This window comes from Salvelinus alpinus, chromosome 8 (genome assembly GCF_045679555.1).
Source record: "Salvelinus alpinus chromosome 8, SLU_Salpinus.1, whole genome shotgun sequence".
Lineage (NCBI taxonomy): Eukaryota > Metazoa > Chordata > Actinopteri > Salmoniformes > Salmonidae > Salvelinus > Salvelinus alpinus.
The window spans coordinates 64,491,062-64,510,424 of record NC_092093.1 but is presented as its reverse complement, the minus strand read 5'-3'; the positions used below and the strand labels follow the sequence as shown (position 1 = coordinate 64,510,424).

Below are 19,363 nucleotides of genomic sequence, written 5' to 3'. Positions count from 1 at the left end.
TCGATTTTTGGGAACCATCTTTTACTGTACATTAGGCTTACATATTTCCAGTAAAAAATTGCTAAATATTTACATTAAGTCAATATGTAGGCTACATAAAGTCCACATATGTTTCCTTTGAGTAGTCTTATAGCATTATTATCCTTGGGTGATATGTAATATAATGATAATTAAGTTATTATATGAATGTAATCTTGTAATAAATCAAATATTTATTGATCAATCCAAATATTTCAGCGTTATTCAATCATCTCTGTTCGACCTAGATGAAAAAATGGATTTTAGCTCAATATTTATTATGTTGCAAGCTGTCGTTTTTGTTTACTAAAGGAGTTCCGAAGTCTACTTCCTGAATGGATGGCACACCTGATGGTTGTCACTCGTTACCACAGCCACAAAGTCGAAATTGGCTAGGCTATATCGTAAGTAATGAAAACAAAAGGTGAGTTTGGGTCTTAATTTAATGTTAGAGTTTGGCATATGTTTACCAGAGTGGTTAGGGTTAGGTTTAACATCTGATTTTAAGAAGATACATTGTAGAAATAGGCGGGGATTTGCTGTGATAACAACTGAAGACTGCACCTGAAGAGCACGAGACACCACGCGTCAACACGGAGTGACAATATCCGAAGGAGTCGCATCTGTAGACGCTGATCCAATGTCAATTTGGCGTTTATTGAGCTGAAGGGGGTTTGAGGACGGCAAGCCGATCCTAGATCTGTACAGGACAGCCTCTACTTGGAGCTGAAGTAGCCTACACCTGCGACAGACGCAGTTCAGCGGTCAGGCAATAACACGGATCCAAAAGTATGTATCGTAAACTTTAAATGCTGAAAAATGTCATGTTTTTCGCAATAAAAGAGACAAGACGCACGCAGCTTGGGTTTCTTTGTGGGAGGTCGATTGTGTTTTTAATAAGATTTCAGTGTTCAATTCGGTAGGCCTACTCAAAAGATTGAATACAGAAGTATTGCCCCTCTTCTAGGCAGAAACGGTCATGTAAAATGGTATCTGTGTCAACGTGTGTGTGATCTGTGCACCATCTGATCATAAGCTGTTACAGAGCTATTTGAGTTGCTGAGCTGCACTGAAGAATGGAATCATCAGGTATGTTGCTTTATGTTTTTGCTCCTATACAGGTCTAGGCTCCGATATTGATTTCCTAGCCAACTGATTATGTCCCACTGATGATTCAAATATGATAAAGTTTGGAATGAGATTGGAAAATCTGATTGATCTGTTGTTATGGCCATACATCAGTCCTTGACTCAATTGATCACTTGACTGAGTAGGTGTGTTAAAGCTGAGCTGGAACAAAATACTGCACACCCTGTAGCTCTCAAGAACTGGGTTGGGGTAGAGGGTAAGGGTCATTTTGGGATTGATTAGATGCCTGCTTATGTCTGTTTGTGATTGGCCAGACGTCCAGCGGGGGCGGGGACGATCGCCGTTTGACCTCATCATGAACCAGATCCGCAGGAAACGCACGACCTCAGACAGGAAGTCAACGTCCGGCCGCTTCCTGTCCCGCCAAGCGGAGAGTGGAGGGCTTCCTGAGGACAGAGAGACGGAGGAGGAGAGGGGCGGAGCAGGTGAGAGGACTGTGAGAACCTCAATAAGCAGCAAAAGTATTTAGTGCCCATAGTCAGTACCATTTTACTGGAATTGTAGTGTGTCTTAGGATAACTTAACGTGTGATATGTTTGTGGTGTTTGTGTTGTGTCCCAGGTGTTGTTCCTGGCCCAGCTGACCTAGCAGAGAGTGTGTGTGACATGGGCTGGGGTCGTGTGTGTGTGTTTGTCAAGAGGCTGGGGAAGAGAGCAGACAGCAGGACTCTGAGTCTGGCTCACTGTGACCTCACTGCTACTGATGTACTGGAACTGGGTTAGTACACACATACATTTAAATACTTTATTTGGATCCACAAATCAAATGTACATTTCAAGACACACACACACACACACACACATACTCGTCATATTATGTTGGTGTCATCTTTTTGTGCCCTCATACACCCTGTCTCTCTCTCTCAGCTACCTTGCTCCCCTCGCTGTCTTTATTGGAGGAGATGGACCTGTCATGGAACGAGCTGATTGGAGGATGTTTGAGATCATTGACCTCTCACCTCCAGAACGTGGGTGGGCTCAGAACGCTCAGGCTCTCCTGCTGTAGGCTGACTGCTGATGACATCACTGCTCTGGGTGGGGCTTAAAAAGAGACTCTAACCTACACACTAACTGTGTCTTTACATTAGTGGCTATTTTGCAGACTGCCTGTGTGTGTTGTGTAGGTGAGGCATTGAAGTGTGTTCCGGTGTTGGAGGTTCTGGACCTGTCCTGGAATGCTGGTATTGGTGGCTCAACTTTGCAGGGCATTGTGGGTAAACTCCACCCATCCCTTAGAGAGCTCTACTTGGTGGCCTGCCAGCTCACTGAAACTGACGCTACTATACTGGGTACGTACACATGCATGCACAGACACACACACAAACACAAAGTTGTACGAGGTTAAGTAAAAAGTTAAATAAAAGGTCTCTCCCCTCTCTTTCTCATCCCAGGTGGTATAGTGAGTGTTCTCCCCAGACTGTGTGTGTTGGATGCGTCTTGCAACCCTCTCCTGGCCCACACACAGACAGAAGCAGAGGACGGTGCTCAACTCTTTATTATAAAAAAACAACAGTAAAAGGGTGCTAGAAGCAAGCCAACACTCCTAAGTTGAAAAGGGGGCCAGCCTTACTCATTTGTTGCAGTTCATATATATATATATAAATATTATAATTTTATAATTTTTATTATTATAATTATTTTTTTTTACCTTTTATTTAACGAGGCAAGTCAGTTAAGAACAAATTCTTATTTACAATGACGGCCTACCAAAAGGAAAAATGCCTCCTGCGGGGACGGGCTGGGATTAAAAATACATTAAATGGAAATATAGGACAAAACACACATCACGACAAGAAAGACAAAACTATATAAAGAGAGACCTAAGATAACAACATAGCATGGTAGCAACACAACATGACAACAACATGGTAGCTGCACAAAACAGGGTACAGACAACAAAAAATTGGGCACAGACAACAGCACAAAGGGCAAGAAGGTAGAGACAACAATACATCACACAAAGCAGCCACAACTGTCAGTAAGAGTGTCCATGATTGAGTCTTTGAATGAAGAGATTGAGATAAAACTGTCCAGTTTGAGTGTTTGTTGCAGCTCGTTTCAGTCGCTAGCTGTAGCGAACTGAAAAGACGAGTGACCCAGGGATGTGTGTGATTTGGGGACCTTTAACAGAATGTGACTGGCAGAACGGGTGTTGTATGTGGAGGATGAGGGCTGCAGTAGATAACTCAGATAGGGGGGGAGTGAGGCCTAAGAGGGTTTTATAAATAAGCATCAACCAGTGGGTCTTGCGACGGGTATACAGAGATGACCAGTTTACAGAGGAGTATAGAGTGCAGTGATGTGTCCTATAAGGAACATTGGTGGCAGTTGATATAGTTGCAGATGATATTAGATTTTCTTGATGTTGTTTTTCTTTCACAGGCAGCATGTCAGTGACAGAGCCAGGGAAAGGCGGCGTGTGGGGTTTGGGGGGGTTAGTCCCTTCCCTGAGCCACACCCCCTCCCTTACAACCCTACGCCTACACGACTGTGGCCTGACCACACAATCCCTCGGCCTGTTGGGTAAGACGCCAGTCAAACACATAAGGGAGAGAAACTGGCCTTAGATTAGTGTTTGTCTAGGGGCTAATTCATCTATCAGTCCTCATAGATCTGTTAATTTGATCCACCCCTCTTTCTCTCTACAGGTGGTTCGTTCCACTGCCTCCGCTCCCTGTGTCAGTTGGACCTGTCCTGTAATAAGGGTGTGGCCGGGGGGCTGTCCCTCCTCTCCCCTCACCTGGCTCTCCTCTCACATCTGGGCGGCCTGGACCTGCACCTCTGCTGCCTCACACACACAGACCTACAGGCCCTCAGTGAGTGTGTGTGTGTGTGAGAGAGAGAGAAGTGATATGTCTTAAGTTGATGCGTACCTTTGAATGTGAGTGTTTGTTGTCTCCAGTCCAGGCGCTGCCCTCGCTCACTGAGCTGACGGAACTGGACCTGTCATCCAATAAGGAGGTTGGGGGTGTGGTCAGTGATCTAGTCTCCGCCCTCCCGCTGTCACAGATTAAACTCCTCCCACTCAACGGCTGCAGTCTGAACCAGGAATCACTCAGCACACTCGGTACTCCACTATTACTGTCTGCTTCTTATTCTAGTCTAGTGTACTTCAAGATGAGGCTTCTGTTTGACTGCTTGAATCCAAATAAAATATTCTGTATGTGTGTGTTCCAGCTCTAGCTTTGCCGTACCTGCGGTGTATAGATGTGTCCTGGAGTAAGATGGTGGGCGGGCGTCTGGCACTGCTATTGGAAGCTCTGCAGCCGTCAGTCACCCAGGAGCTCCGCCTTAGCAGCTGTGACCTCACTACTGACGACCTGCTTCATCTGGGTACACACATGCATACACACACTATCACGCACTCTATACACACCTACTGACACAAATACAGGTGAGTCTAATAATCTTTCCTTCTCCCCCTAGCTGTGGTATGTAAGCGTGGCGTTCTGTCCTCTCTGCGTGTGTTGGACCTGTCCTATAACGGAGGGGTGGGGGAGGAGGGGTGGTGTGGGTTGCTAGGAGAGGGGGGGCTGGGCTCACTGGAGGAGCTGGACCTTAGTCTGCGACCCCTGACCTCTAAGCCCTCACTCCTGACCTCTAACCCCTCACCCCTGACCTGGCTGCCAACCCTGCTCTCTGCTTTTCCTTATCTACCTGCGCTGACACGTCTCTCTCTTCAGCGATGGACTCTCACAGCCCAGGTACACACACACACAAGCACTGACTTGGTACTGACTTTTCATCTATATGGCATAAAATCAGGCCAATTGTAATGAGTGGCTGGAACTATCAGTTGTATGTTATTTCATCCTTCTCTCCTCCAGGAGCGGGAGCAGGTAAACCACGCCCTCAGGAAGAGGAAAGTACTATTAGAGTTGGACCCCGTCCTGTTTGCTTCGTCCGCCAATCAGGAGGGGCTAGAGGAGGAACGCTATGAGGAGTAGAGCTAGAAAGACGGAAGGGAATTGGAGGGGCTTTTGTTTGTTTTAATTGATTTCATGTAAATGTATCTAATGTTTATTACTAACATTTGGGTCAAACACATTAACTATGTTGTCTTTTCAGATCAAGCACCCAAAATAATCTTGTGATGTTAAGCACCATGCACATACACCATACTGTTTGCACATTGTTTTCCCGCTGAAAATGACTTTGATGAAAGTAAGAAGTTTACATCAGTAAAACTACTAACACTGTGAGTCTACTGATCTGAGCTGTTTGACCAACTCTGTTCATTTGACTTTTAGCTTCACTCTGACATGCTGATGATTGTTTCAATAAATTATGCACCGGGTACATGAATAACACGTTTGACATCTTAGAGTGTGTGTTTTATTTAATCCATTTTAGAATAAGGCTGTAACGTAACAAAATGTGGAAAAAGTCAAGGGGTCAGAATACTTTCCGAATGCACTGTAGATGGAGAATATTGAGCAATCTAAACTTTTTTTAGTGTTCTATGCAAAAATTGTCATTACCATGGCAACTATATCACATCAACATGTTGGCCATATTTGGTGTACCAGCCATATTGTAAATGTATGAAAAGGATAATTTATTTTTTATTTTATTTAACCTTTATATAACAGGAAAATATATTTTTGAGGCTACAAAACCTCTTTTGGAAGTAGGGCCTGACAAGCGGTCAGCGTAAACATACAACACAAGAGCATGATACAAATAGGAAATGAACAGAAAAGTTACTTAAAACAGTTTATTAGATATTTATTAGAGTGCATATATGCATCAAGTTAAACTGAATGTGCGCTAGGTGGGTAGTATTATTAAGGGTTTAGGGTGTGTGTGAGGAGTTAGTTAGGATAGAGTTGTGTATTTGTGAGGGTCACAGCTGCATTGCTAGCAGGATTTACATCCTGTCAGTAGCTGGGTGTCCAGTAGTAGTGCCTCTTCAGCCCATGGAAGACCTCAGCCAGACACACACACCCGTCCACCTCGTACACACACACATCGGTCTGCTCCGACGACAGACGACCACTGGACAGCAGATCACTGAAAGCCTGGTGGAGGGGAGTAAGAGTGTGGCTTCGAGTGTGATTTTGATTTGTGTGTGTTTTATATTTTTTATATTTTTATTTCAGATAGGCTAGTTGAGAACAATTTCTCATTTACAACTGCGACCTGGCCAAGATAAAGCAAAGCAGTTCGACACATACAACAACAACAGAGTTACACATGGAATAAACAAACATACAATAGAAAAATCAATATACAGTGTGTGCAAATGAGGTAAGATAAGGGAGGTAAGGCAATAAATAGGCCATAGTGGAAAAGTAATTACAATATACCAATTAAACACGAGTGAATAGATGTGTAGAATATTCATGTGCAAGTAGAGATACTGGGGTGCAAAGGAGCAAGATAAATAAATACAGTATTGGGATGAGGTAGTTGGATGGGCTATTTACAGATGGGCTATGTACAGGTGCAGTGATCTGTGAGCTGCTCTGACAGCTGGTGCTTAAAGCTAGTGAGGGAGATATGAGTCTCCAGCTTCAGTGATTTTTGCAGTTTGTTCCAGTCATTGGCAGCAGAGAACTGTAAGGAAAGGTGGCCAAAGGAGGAATTGGCTTTGGGGGTGACCAGTGAGATATACCTGCTGGAGCGCGTGCTACGGGTGGATACTCCTATGGTGACCAGTGAGCTGAGATAAGGCGGGGCTTTACCTAGCAAAGACTTGTAGATGACCTGGAGTCAATGGGTTTGTCGACGTGTATGAAGCGAGGGCCAGCCAACGAGAGCGTACAGGTCGCAGTGGTGGGTAGTATATGGGGCTTTGGTGACAAAACGGATGGCAATGTGATAGACTGCATCCAATTTTTTGGGTAGAGTGTTGGAGGCTATTTTGTAGATGACATCGCCGAAGTCGAGGATCGGTAGGATGGTCAGTTTTACGAGGGTATGTTTGGCAGCATGAGTGAGGGAGGCTTTGTTGCGAAATAGGAAGCACATTCTAGATTTAATTTTGGATTGGAGATGCTTAATGTGAGTCTGGAAGGAGAGTTTACAGTCTAGCCAGACACCTAGGTATTTGTAGCTGTCCACGTATTCTAAGTCAGAACCGTCCAGAGTAGTGATGCTGGACGGGCGGGCAGGTGCGGGCAGAGATCGGTTGAAGAGCATGCATTTCGTTTTACTTGCATTTAAGAGCAGTTGGAGGCCACGGAAGGAGAGTTGTATGGCATTGAAGCTCGTCTGGAGGTTAGTTAACACAGTGTCCAAAGAAGGGCCAGAAGTATACAGAATGGTGTCGTCTGCGCAGAGGTGGATCAGAGAAACACCAGCAGCATGAGCGACATCATTGATGTATACAGAGAAGAGAGTCGGCCTGAGAATTGAACCCGGAGGGCCTGTGGCAATCTCTATGGGGGTGCCACAGGCCCTCCGATTTGACACACTGAACTCTATCAGAGAAGTAGTTGGTGAACCAGGCGAGGCAGTCATTTGAGAAACCAAGGCTGTTGAGTCTGCCGATAAGAATGTGGTGATTGACAGAGTCGAAAGCCTTGGCCAGGTTGATGAATACGGCTGCACAGTAATGTCTCTTATCGATGGCAGTTATGATATCGTTTAGGACCTTGAGCGTGGCTGAGATGCACCCATGACCAGCTCTGAAACCAGATTGCTTAGCGGAGAAGGTACGGTGGGATTGAAAATGGTCGGTAATCTGTTTGTTAACTTGGCTTTCGAAGACCTTAGAAAGGCAGGGTAGGATAGATATAGGTCTGTAGCAGTTTGGGTCTAGAGTGTCTCCCCCTTTGAAGAGGGGGATGATTGCGGCAGCCTTCCAATCTTTGGGAATCTCAGACGATACGAAAGAGAGGTTGAACAGGCTAGTAATAGGGGTTGCAACAATTTCGGGCAGATCATTTTAGAGAGGGTCCAGATTGTCTAGCTCGGCTGATTTGTAAGGGTCCAGATTTTGCAGCTCTTTCAGAACATCAGCTATCTGGATTTGGGTGAAGGAGAAATGGGGAGGCTTGGCGAGTTGCTGTGGGGGGTGCAGGGCAGTTGACTGTGGTAGGGGTAGCCAGGTGGAAAGCATGGCCAGCCGTAGAAAAATGCTTATTGAAATTCTCAATTATAGTGGATTTATCGGTGGTGACAATGTTTCTTAGCCTCAGTGCAGTGGGCAGTTGGGAGGAGGTGCTCTTATTCTCCATGGACTTTACAGTGTCCCAGAACGTTTTTGAGTTTGTGCTACAGGATGCAAATTTCTGTTTGAAAAAGCTAGCCTTAGCTTTCCTAACTGCCTGTGTATATTGGTTCCTAACTTCCCTGAAAAGTTGCATATCACGGGGGCTATTCGATGCTAATACAGTATGCCACAGGATGTTTTTTGTGCTGGTCAAGGGCAGTCAGGTCTGGAGTGAACCAAGGGCTATATCTGTTCCTGGTTCTAAATTTTTTGAATGGGGCATGCTTATTTAAAATGGTGAAGAAGGCCCTTTTAAAGAATAACCAGGCATCCTCTACTGACGGGATGAAGTCAATATCCTTCCAGGATACCCGGGCCAGGTCGATTAGAAACGCCTGCTCGCTGAAGTGTTTTAGGGAGCATTTGACTGTGATGAGGGGTGGTCGTTTGACCGCAGACCCATTACGGATGCAGGCAATGAGGCAGTGATCGCTGAGATCTTGGTTGAAAACAGCAGTGTATTTGGAGGGCAAGTTGGTTAGGATGATATCTATGAGGGTGCCCGTAGGTCCATTGATAATTTGTGTGAGATTGAGGGCATCAAGCTTAGATTGTAGGATGGCTGGGGTGTTAAGCATGTCCCAGTTGAGGTCACCTAGCAGCACGAGCTCTGAAGATAGATGGGGGGCAATCAATTCACATATGGTGTCCAGGGCACAGCTGGGGGCAGAGGGTGATCTATAGCAAGCGGCAACGGTGAGAGACTTGTTTCTGGAAAGGTGGATTTTTAAAAGTAGAAGCTCGAATTGTTTGGGTACAGACTTAGATAGTAATACAGAACTCTGCAGGCTAACTCCCCCCCCCCTTTGGCAGTTCTATCTTGTCGGAAAATTTTATAGTTAGGGATGGAAATTTCAGGGCTTTTGGTGGTCTTCCTAAGCCAGGATTCAGGCACGGCTAGGACATCCGGGTTGGCAGAGTGTGCTAAAGCAGTGAATAAAACAATCTTAGGGAGGAGGCTTTTAATGTTAACATGCATGAAACCAAGGCTTTTACAGTTACAGAAGTCAACAAATGAGAGCACCTGGGTAATAGGAGTGGAGCTAGGCACTGCAGGGCCTGGATTAACCTCTACATCACCGGAGGAACAGAGGAGGAGTAGGATAAGGGTACGGCTAAAAGCTATAAGAACAGGTCGTCTAGTACGTTCGGAGCAGAGAGTAAAAGGAGCAGGTTTCTGGGCGCGATAGAATAGGTTCAAGGCAAAATGTACAGACAAAGGTATGGTAGGATGTGAATACATTGGAGGTAAACCTAGGCATTGTGTGATGATGAGAGAGATATTGCCTCTAGAAACATTTAAACCAGCTGATGTCAGCGCATGTGTGGGACGTGGAACTAAAGGGTTGGCTAAGCCATATTGAGCAGGGCTAGAGACTCTACAGTGAAATAAGACAATAATCACTAACCAGAACAGCAATGGACAAGGCATATTGACATTAGGGAGAGGCATGCGTAGCCGAGTGATCATAGGAGTCCAGTGAGTAGTTAGGCTGGCTGGAGACACGGTGATTCAGACAGCTAGCAGGCCGGGGCTAGCAAGCTAGCAGAAGGGCCATAGAGGGACGTCACGACGGTGGAAGTCTGTTATAGCCTCATCGCGCAGTTACGTCGAATAGACCAGTCGTGATGGAGTAGTAGGGTTCCGTGTAGCAAAGGGGTTCAGTCCAATTGGCAAAATAGGTATAGTGGCCAAAGAAATTGGCCGATGGATCTGTGTGTGTGCGTGTGCGTGCGTGTTACCTGACAGACAGGCTCCTCCAATCTGTTCCCCCAAATGTAGATGTGTGTGAGAGTGTTGTTAGCCTGCATGGCCCGAGACAGAGACACCAGACCAACAGTAGCTATGTTATTACTGGGGATAGACAACCTGGAGAGACAGAGCAAGAGAGAGAGGGAGAAGAGAGAGTTGGATAAATCCTGGGTTGTGTTCAGTAGGAACGAAAATGTAGGAAAAGTTTTGAAACAAAGTGAAAAATGTAAGCACTAACTGAACTTGTCCAATAAGTAACACTCAAGGTTTGGGGGTGGGTTAAAGGTGAGGTGTGTGTGTATGTGTGTCTCACGCTTTGAGGTTGCAGGTGGGCAGGGCGATAGCCTGGCTGAGGTAGAGGGCGCCATCGTCTTCGATGCGATTGAACGCCAGGTCCAGAATCTCCAAGGTTCCATTGTTCTTCAGGACCTTTGCTAGACACCGCGCCCCGTCACGAGTCACACGGTTACTGAGCAGAGGACAGACAGAGAGGAGGGGTGTATGGTGTGAGTAACTATGAGTGTGCTTATGGTGTATGTAAGTATGTGTATGGTCTTTGAGTGTATGATGTTTCTGTGCATGGTGCGTGTGTGTCTGTGTACGGTGTGTGTGTACCAGCGTAAGTCCAGGTATTTGAGGGTGTAGTTGGTTCTCAGGGCGTCAGTGAGTCTCTCCACTCCACAGTCAGTCATGCCCATCTTTCCCAGGTGCAGCTCCCTCAGACACTGATTAACCACCAACATACCTGACAGATGGACCGCTGTCTCCTCCTATGACAGAGAGAGAACCTGATGAAGGCAGCGTAGCTGTCGAAAGGTGGCTTTACTAAACGTATTGCATCGTAGCCATTCGAGTTTGCAGCTTTTATTTTCTCAGAAAGAGACAGAGCCACACAAAAGATGCACATATGTTCTGACATGGTAGTCTTTCTGAAGACCACGTCTAGTACACGTTGTGTGCAGTGTACCTGGTGGCTGAAGAGTAGAGGTCTGCTGATGTTGACAGATCGGAGACTCTTGTTGTTGTTCAAGACGATGGCAAACGCTATCACACTCTGAGTCCCCTATGCAGAGAGAGAGAGAGAGAGAGAGAGAGAGAGAGAGAGAGAGAGAGAGAGAGAGAGAGAGAGAGAGAGAGAGAGAGAGAGAGAGAGAGAGAGAGAGAGAGAGAGAGAGAGAGAGAGAGAGAGAGAGAGAGAGAGAGAGAGAGAGAGAGAGAGAGAGAGAGAGAGAGAGAGAGAGAGAGAGAGAGAGAGAGAGCGAGCGAGCGAGAGAGAGAGACACACACACAGAGACATGTCTGAATACCCAAACCTTTATCCTAAATACTAGGCCGTTTGAGCATGCGAGAAAATTATGTTTAATAGTACGCCAAATTGTAAAAAAAATCAAGTATACTTTAAATGCCCGGATGTCATACTCATTTTGGCTTTGACAACAGCTCATCAATTACATATGGGGATGCACTACTGAAATCAACAAATAGCGGGAAACAACGCAATCTCGCATGACAAATTCTCAGTATGCGAAAATAGAATGTTTTATAGTATGTGAATTTTCAAAAATCGTGTATGGTTTAAATGCCAGGATGTTATACTAATTTCAACTCTTCATCTAGTAGAATTCGATGCACACGTTTCCACAATGCACCGGAAGAGGTGGTCTGCAGGTGATAGGCCCTGGTTCTCTTCAAGTAACCAAACAACAAAACGAAGCTACTTAATTGTGAAGATGACGAATAGCGAAGCTTCTGCGGTGGTGTTCAAATGCAGGCTAAATAGTTTTTGTTCTCCTTAAAATCAGATTTTTTTGGGGGTGGATTTCTGTTTTCTCATGGAAAAGTGTTTCTTGTTCTCTTGGCCTTCATCAGAGCTTTTAAAGTAAATACTAAACCATCTTTTGATTTGTGAATGTGTCGGCACTGGGGACTCAGGATGTGGCTGTGTTAATGATGTCATGTTAATCAGGCCTTTTGATTTGAACATATGGATTGTTTTAGTTTTTGGCAGATATCTAAGCTTGGATGTCAGCCCACCACCTTAAGTTTAACCTCGACAAGGTGGAGTTGCTCTTCCTCCCGGGGAAAGCCTGCCCGCTCCAAGACCTCCATCATGGTTGACAACTCGACGGTGTCCCCCTCCCAGAGCGCCAATAACCATGGCCTGACCCTGGACAACACCCTGTAGTTCTCGGCAAACATCAAAGCAGTGACTCGCTCCTGCAGATTCATGCTCTACAACATCCGTAGAGTACGACCCTACCTCACACAGGAAGTGGCGCAGGTCCTAATCCTGGCACTTGTTGTTGGCTGGGCTCCGCGCTTGTACCGTCAAACCCCTGCAACTTATCCAGTACACTGCAGCCCACCTGGTGTTCAACCTTCCCAACTTCTCCCATGTCACCACACTCGTTCACACACTCCACTGGCTCACATCCACTAGAAGACCACGGTACTTGCCTAAGGAGCAGCAAGAGGAACTGCTGCTCCCTACCTTCAGGCTTTGCTCAAACCCTACATCCCAACTCGGACACAGCCAGTATATGTATGCGAGAGTGTGTGGCGCATGTGTTACCAGGTCAGAGTCGGCCACGTCCAGCTCCTGTAGTGTAGAGTTGACCTGCAGCATGCTGGCGAAGTGCATGGCTCCTCCATTCCCTATCTTATTACCAGTCAGCCTCAGAGACAGGAGGGCATCATTAGACTGGAGATAGTGAAAAACACGCACACTTTACATGGTGTATACAAATGGAGAAATCATGTATTGAAGACTTCCTGTATGTTGTTTTATGTGGTCTATATAGCTACTGCATAGTGTATTTATAAAATAATGTATATATACAGTTGAAGTCGGAAGTTTACATACACCTTAGCCAAATACATTTAAACTCCGTTTTTTTTACAATTCCTGACATTTAATCCTAGTAAAAATTCCCTGTCTTAGGTCAGTTAGGATTACCACTTTATTTTAAGAATGTGAAATGTCAGAATAATAGTAGAGAAAATGATTTAATTGAGCGTTTATTTCTTTCATCACATTCCCAGTGGGTCAGAAGTTTACATACACTCAAATAGTATTTGGTAGGATTGCCTTTCAATTGTTTAACTTGGGTCAAATGTTTCAGGTAGCCTTCCACAAGCTTCCCACAATAAGTTGGGTGAATTCTGTCCCATTCCTCCTGACAGAGCTGGTGTAACTGAGTCAGGTTTGTAGGCCTCTTTCCTTGCACACACTTTTTCAGTTCTGCCCACAAATTTGCTATAGGATTAGGGTCAGGGCTTTGTGATGGCCACTCCAATAGCTTGACTTTGTTGTCTTTAAGCCATTTTGCCACAACTTTGAAAGTATGCTTGGGGTCATTGCCCAATTGGAAGACCCATTTGAGACCAAGTTTTAACTTGATGTCTTGAGATGTTGCTTAAATATATCCACATCCTTTTCCTTTCTCATGATGCCATCTATTTTGTGAAGTGCACCAGTCCCTCCTGCAGCAAAGCACCCCCACAACATGAAGCTGCCACCCCCGTGCTTCACGGTTGGGATGGTGTTCTTCGGCTTGCAAGCCTCCCCCTTTTTCCTCCAAACATAACGATGGTCATTATTATGTCCAAACAGTTCTATTTTTGTTTTATCGGACCAGAGGACATTTCTCCAAAAAGTACGATCTTTGTCCCCATGTGCAGTTGCAAAACGTAGTCTGGCTTTTTTATGGCGGGTTTGGAGCAGTGGCTTCTTCCTTGCAGAGCGGCCTTTCACCTTATGTCGATATAGGACTCGTTTTACTGTGGATATAGATACTTTTGTACCTGTTTCCTCCAGCATCTTCACAAGGTCGTTTGCTGTTGTTCTGGGATTGATTTGCACTTTTCGCACCAAAGTACCTTCATCTCTAGGAGACAGAACGCGTCTCCTTCCTGAGCGGTATGACGGCTGCGTGGTCCCATGGTGTTTATACTTGCGCACTATTGTTTTTACAGATGAACGTGGTACCTTCAGGCGTTTGGAAATTGCTCCCAAGGATGAACCAGACTTGTGGAGGTCTACAAATTTTTTTCTGAGGTTTTGGCTAATTTCTTTTGATTTTCCCATGATGTCAAGCAAAGAGGCACTGAGTTTGAAGGTAGGCCTTGATATACATCCACAGGTACACCTCCAATTGACTCAAATTATGTCAATTAGCCTAACAGAAGCTTCTAAATCCATTACATCATTTTCGGGAATTTTCCAAGCTGTTTAAAGGCACAGTCAACTTAGTGTATGTAAACTTCTGACCAACTGGAATTGGGATACAGTGAATTATAAGTGAAATAATATGTCTGTTAACAATTGTTGGAAAAATGACTTGTGTCATGCACAAAGTAGATGTCCTAACCGACTTGCCAAAACTATAGTTTGTTAACAAGAAATTTGTGGAGTGGTTGAAAAACTAGTTTTAATGACTCCAACCTAAGTGTATGTAAACTTCCGACTTCAACTGTACATACAGTCAAACTCTTTGCAATGTATTCAGCTCCGTCTGTCTGAATGTCGTTACACGTCAGGTCCAGAGAGCGCAGACACACGTTCTCCTGACACAATATAACACACAACAACACACAGCTTAATACACACTTAACAACAGCATGTCTGGATTTTAGGAAATGGGACCAGTGTTCTAATCGACCTCCATTATATGTGACCAGGTTACCTTGAGGAGGTCAGCGAGGTGTCCCGCCCCCTCATCTGTGATGCAGTTGTACCTCAAGTCCAGACCTGTCAATCAACAACACACCTGGATGAACAACAAGACACATGGACATAAAAGTGCATCTCAATATCTATAAGTGAAGTTCTCTCCTCTCCCTCATCTTCACTGATCTAAGCAGGGTCAGCGTTATGGGCGGGCCTTTGAGGGCCTGGCCCGCCCTACCGTACCTCTTTGCACATCCAAATAAAACATTTTAATATTAATAATTTATTTCACAGCGACGCGTGCCGACAGAAAGACATGAATCCAGTTAGAGCATCCGAGCGAGTGAAACAGCGCCCCTCTGTCTCAGTATGTGTAGACCATGTATCTGATGCTGTCTGGTCAGTGAAACAGCGCCCCTCTGTCTCAGTATGTGTAGACCATGTATCTGATGCTGTCTGGACAGTGAAACAGCGCCCCTCTGTCTCAGTATGTGTAGACCATGTATCTGATGCTGTCTGGACAGTGAAACAGCACCCCTCTGTCTCAGTATGTGTAGACCATGTATCTGATGCTATCTGGACAGTGAAACAGTGCCCCTCTGTCTCAGTATGTGTAGACAAAGGCAAAGTGTAGAGAAAGGCAATGTGCTTTGGCAAAGTGGGTGGGGTTATATCCTGCCTGGTTGGCCATCTCCGGGGGTATCGTCGGACCAACCCACACGTCTCAGCCTCCAGTATCTATGCTGCAATAGTCTATCTGGTGTAATTATCCTGTCTTATCTGGTGTCCTGTGTGAATTTAAGTATGTTCCCTCTAATTCTCTCTCTCTCCCTCGCTCCCCCTCCCAGAGGACCTGAGCCCTAGGATCATGCCTCAGGACTACCTGGCCTGATGACTCCTGGCTGTCCCCAGTCCACCAGGTCATGATGCTGCTCCAGTTTCAACTGTTCTGCCTGCGGCTATGGAACCCTGACCTGTTCACCGAACGTGCTAACTGGTCCCGGACTTGCTGTTTCCGACTCTCTCTTTACCGCACCTGCAGTCTCGACCTCTGAATGCTCAGCTATGAAAAGCCAACTGACATTTACTCCTGAGGTACTGACCTGTTGCACCCTCTACAACCACTGTGATTATTATTCTTAGAATATAATCTCCACCCAGCACAGCCAAAAGAGGACTGGCCACCCCTCAGAGCCTGGTTCCTCTCTAGGTTTCTTCCTAGGTTCCAGCCTTTCTAGGGAAATTTTCTTAACCACCGTGCTTCTACATCTGCATTGCTTTAGACTGGGTTTCTTTATAGCACTTTGTGACATCTGCTGATGTAAAAATGGCTTCATAAATACATTTGACTGAATTTGATTAATTGTTAGGATGCTGGATTGCCCTAAAGTAAATTGATGTTTCGACAAAATTATATAATTATTCCAGTCTAAATAATCATTCAAAATACTTCACCAGAGAGCATGACTTAGCCACAGAGGATCATTAGCGTCTTAAAAAAATAACTAGCTGTGGATTGTTTCAAATCACAAGTGTGTTTGGGAAACACACTTGGGTGCGCGTGGCAGTATGTATAGCTGATTGAGTTGCGGCTGTCAGTGATAAGCGTCTAAAATATGTGTGAAGATAATGTGTCTTGAGTATATGTAGGAAAATGCCCATTTGGCAATGTCTGATTTCTGATTGTTTTAACTCACTACGTACACCACTAATAAAATTTGCTTCTCAGTCATTTTTTCTTCGCCTCACACAAGTCAACGAAGTCTGCTTTTCTTAACATACATTGCAAATGATAGTTCCTATTTGAAAAATCTTTCCAATACTCCCAGCCTCGATAATCACCAAGCTTCGGTGTGAAAGAGCAAAATATCATAATCTGATGATCCCATATATCCAGTGGAAACATCATAAAAAAAACAGCTGTCTGTTCTGAGCTAACTGGCTCAGGAAACTCTGAGGGCCAAGAATAAGTTCACTAGTGACAGCTTCGGCTGGACCCAGTGATGGTTTGATACAATGTTGCACTACACTTGCAATTGTTCAAGTCAAGATGGATATAAAGTGAGGCAGACAGGTGGAGTAGAGAGGTTAATTTGATTGAAAGAACCGGAATTTTCATCAGGATATTTTTGTCATTTTTTTTACTGCTTTAGGCGTGTGTATTTTACTTAGTTGACACGGAAGTTATAGGCCTACTGCAGCATTGCATTGGCCTATAGGTTATAACGAAGTTCTATGCTCTCATTTCTTTAGTCGCCAATGGATCACAGTGTACCAATGTGTCCACATGGCAGAGGCTAGTGCTCTCGCCATAGCTGAATTTGAACTTTTAGATTTTTATAATTTTACTTAAGATTTTTATGATTAACCAAGTGACAATTATTTTGAGAACAAAAACGTTATTATTGAAATGAAACTGTTCCACGAAAATGCGCACATAACAAATAATCACAATTGACATAAATTGTAAGCTTCCCCAACGTTGCAACTCACGAACTGCCTGGTCTTTACTATTGACACCCGTAACAAAAATTGTGAACGCGTAAAGTACGTACACACGTGGGAGGTTCCTCAACAAACGAGCGCACCTATGAAAATCACCAGTCAAGTCCAACTGATTCGTTCTGTCGCCGGCCGTGGATCTAAGAACCCGACAGGAGAAAGCATATCCCTGTGCTTGCATGTCTACAATGCGTTCACCTATCCTATCCTCTGACTTCGCAGACCAGTGATGAAGGAGAGGAGGATCCCACTAGAGGATTTTGTTAGAATGCAGGCTATCTATGGTCTCAACGGTACACATGTCTATCTACCTGTCACTGAGTCGTTGTCTCGGAGGGTTCTGGACAGAGCGAGAGCATCTTTGTTGGTCACTTGTTCTACCTTTCTCAGCCTGTCGTTCCCAGTCAGTTTGAGTGTGATGTCTCTACGGAATGCAGACAGGCAGGCAGGGCTTGGTTAAGCTCGTTCGTGAGAAACGTGAATGTCAGTATAAGAAGTTGCTTTTGCGGCTATAAAATTAACTGCAGCATGCCATGATGCTGCGAACCTACCCCGTCTTCCCCTCCGTCTCTTGCAGGACTTCTAAAATGTATCGATTAGTTCGTAGTTTTAGTTCTTTGCAGACAGAGGAGTAAACATCTGTAATACTTCCCATAGTAGCGAAACTTTAACCTAGCTATGAATGCCAAAACACCAGTCAAGGCCAGAGGACAAGGAAATGTTTACATTCCTATGGCAACACAGGCGCGCACCCGCGCTTGTAAAATCAAAAATGCAAGCGAAAAAACGCGCACCCAACATTCATTAGAATTATTCAATCTCTGATGATAAAAGAAACACACATTTTTTAAAACGTTAACTTTCTTCAATCCACACTAATGTAACATGTTAAAAGGGTAAAATCTAAGTACAGTGGTGCATCTACAGTGCCTTCAGAAATTATTCACACCCGTTGACTTTTTCAACATTTTGTTGTGTTACAGCCTGATTTTAAAATACATTAAATTGAGATTTTGTGTCACTGGCCTACACACAATACCCAATAATGTCAAATTGGAATTATGTTTTTCAAAATGTTTACAAATGAAAATCTGAAATGTCTCGAGTCAGTATGGGGCGGCAGGTAGCTTAGAGCGTTGGGCCAGTAACCGAAAGGTTGCTGGTTCGAATCCCCAAGCTGACAAGGTAAACATCTGTCGTTCTGCCCCTGAACAAGGCAGTTAACCCACTGTTCCCCGGTAGGCCGTCATTGTAGGGGGGGTGAAAAAGCTATGACTGAGCAATCTTGGTATCAGATATATAAGGGACAGCATGGTCTGTAAAGGGTAGGCTCAATAGTGACGGTTTCAATATTGCAATAATTAATCAATATTGAATAAAGATGATTGTTTGAAGAAAAGACAAGGAATATATATTCCATAGAATATTTCACCACAGGAATCAGTGACAGTGGCTATGTGATCCCAAATCTGGGATTAAGGGGCTCTTTTCCAAGTTTAAAATGATTAACGTTCAACATTGGCCATGCTGTCAATGAAGCATGATTTGTGCCGCGCTCCAAACAACTGTTTACTCGGAGGATCGCCACGCCACCTTCCTGTTCAAGTGAGCCGAGCACAGCAATGTGAGTCCAAAAAGGAGTTGTATGCTGCTTCATAAATTATGTAATATGCCAGGGAGATATGTATACTGTAGCTAAGAAAATAATACTAAGTGTATGTTGTGTAGTAAGATGTTATCCCATGTGCCTCACCCTAATAATTTGGTCTATTTGCCCCTCTTCATTTCGCCTACTGTTCTGACTGTTCTACTGTAGCCTATAACCTGTTTTAGAGCAATGCGCCGAATACAACAGGTGTAGTAGACCTTACAGTGAAATGCTTACTTATGACCCCCTAACCAACAATGCAGTTTAAAAAAAATACAGATAAGAAAAAGAGATAAAAGTAACAAGTAATTAAAGAACAGCAGTAAAATAACAATAGTGAGACTATATACAGGGGGGTACTGATACAGAGTCAATGTGCGGGGAGCACCTGTTGAGGTAGTATGTA

General features: G+C 44.5%; 2 protein-coding genes across 4 annotated transcripts; one reads left to right on the top strand and one right to left on the bottom strand.

Annotated features, from left to right (window-relative positions):
- Positions 1–668: 668 nt before the first annotated feature.
- lrrc31 (leucine rich repeat containing 31) lies at positions 669–5,476 on the top strand. 3 transcript variants are annotated; one of them, XM_071414616.1, is made up of 13 exons: positions 669–807; positions 1,064–1,107; positions 1,422–1,592; positions 1,729–1,884; positions 2,034–2,201; positions 2,291–2,455; positions 2,558–2,647; positions 3,549–3,689; positions 3,815–3,982; positions 4,069–4,233; positions 4,344–4,499; positions 4,593–4,870; positions 4,994–5,476. In XM_071414616.1, exons 2-13 carry the CDS (start codon positions 1,095–1,097, stop codon positions 5,111–5,113), a joined length of 1,791 nt encoding a protein of 596 aa, XP_071270717.1. In that variant the 5' UTR covers positions 669–807; positions 1,064–1,094; the 3' UTR covers positions 5,114–5,476. The 3 variants fall into 3 exon arrangements, with proteins under 3 accessions (XP_071270717.1, XP_071270718.1, XP_071270719.1); XM_071414617.1 differs by having other exon boundaries at positions 1,055–1,107; XM_071414618.1 differs by having other exon boundaries at positions 689–807; positions 986–1,107.
- Positions 5,477–5,879: 403 nt separating this feature from the next.
- On the bottom strand, positions 5,880–18,041 carry lrrc34 (leucine rich repeat containing 34). The gene is made up of 10 exons (XM_071414619.1): positions 17,861–18,041; positions 17,621–17,733; positions 14,824–14,888; positions 14,621–14,704; positions 12,711–12,839; positions 11,106–11,201; positions 10,754–10,908; positions 10,452–10,607; positions 10,129–10,255; positions 5,880–6,187 (listed from the first exon to the last, which is right to left on the bottom strand). Exons 1-10 carry the CDS (start codon positions 17,962–17,964, stop codon positions 6,047–6,049), a joined length of 1,170 nt encoding a protein of 389 aa, XP_071270720.1. The 5' UTR covers positions 17,965–18,041; the 3' UTR covers positions 5,880–6,046.
- Positions 18,042–19,363: the final 1,322 nt, after the last annotated feature.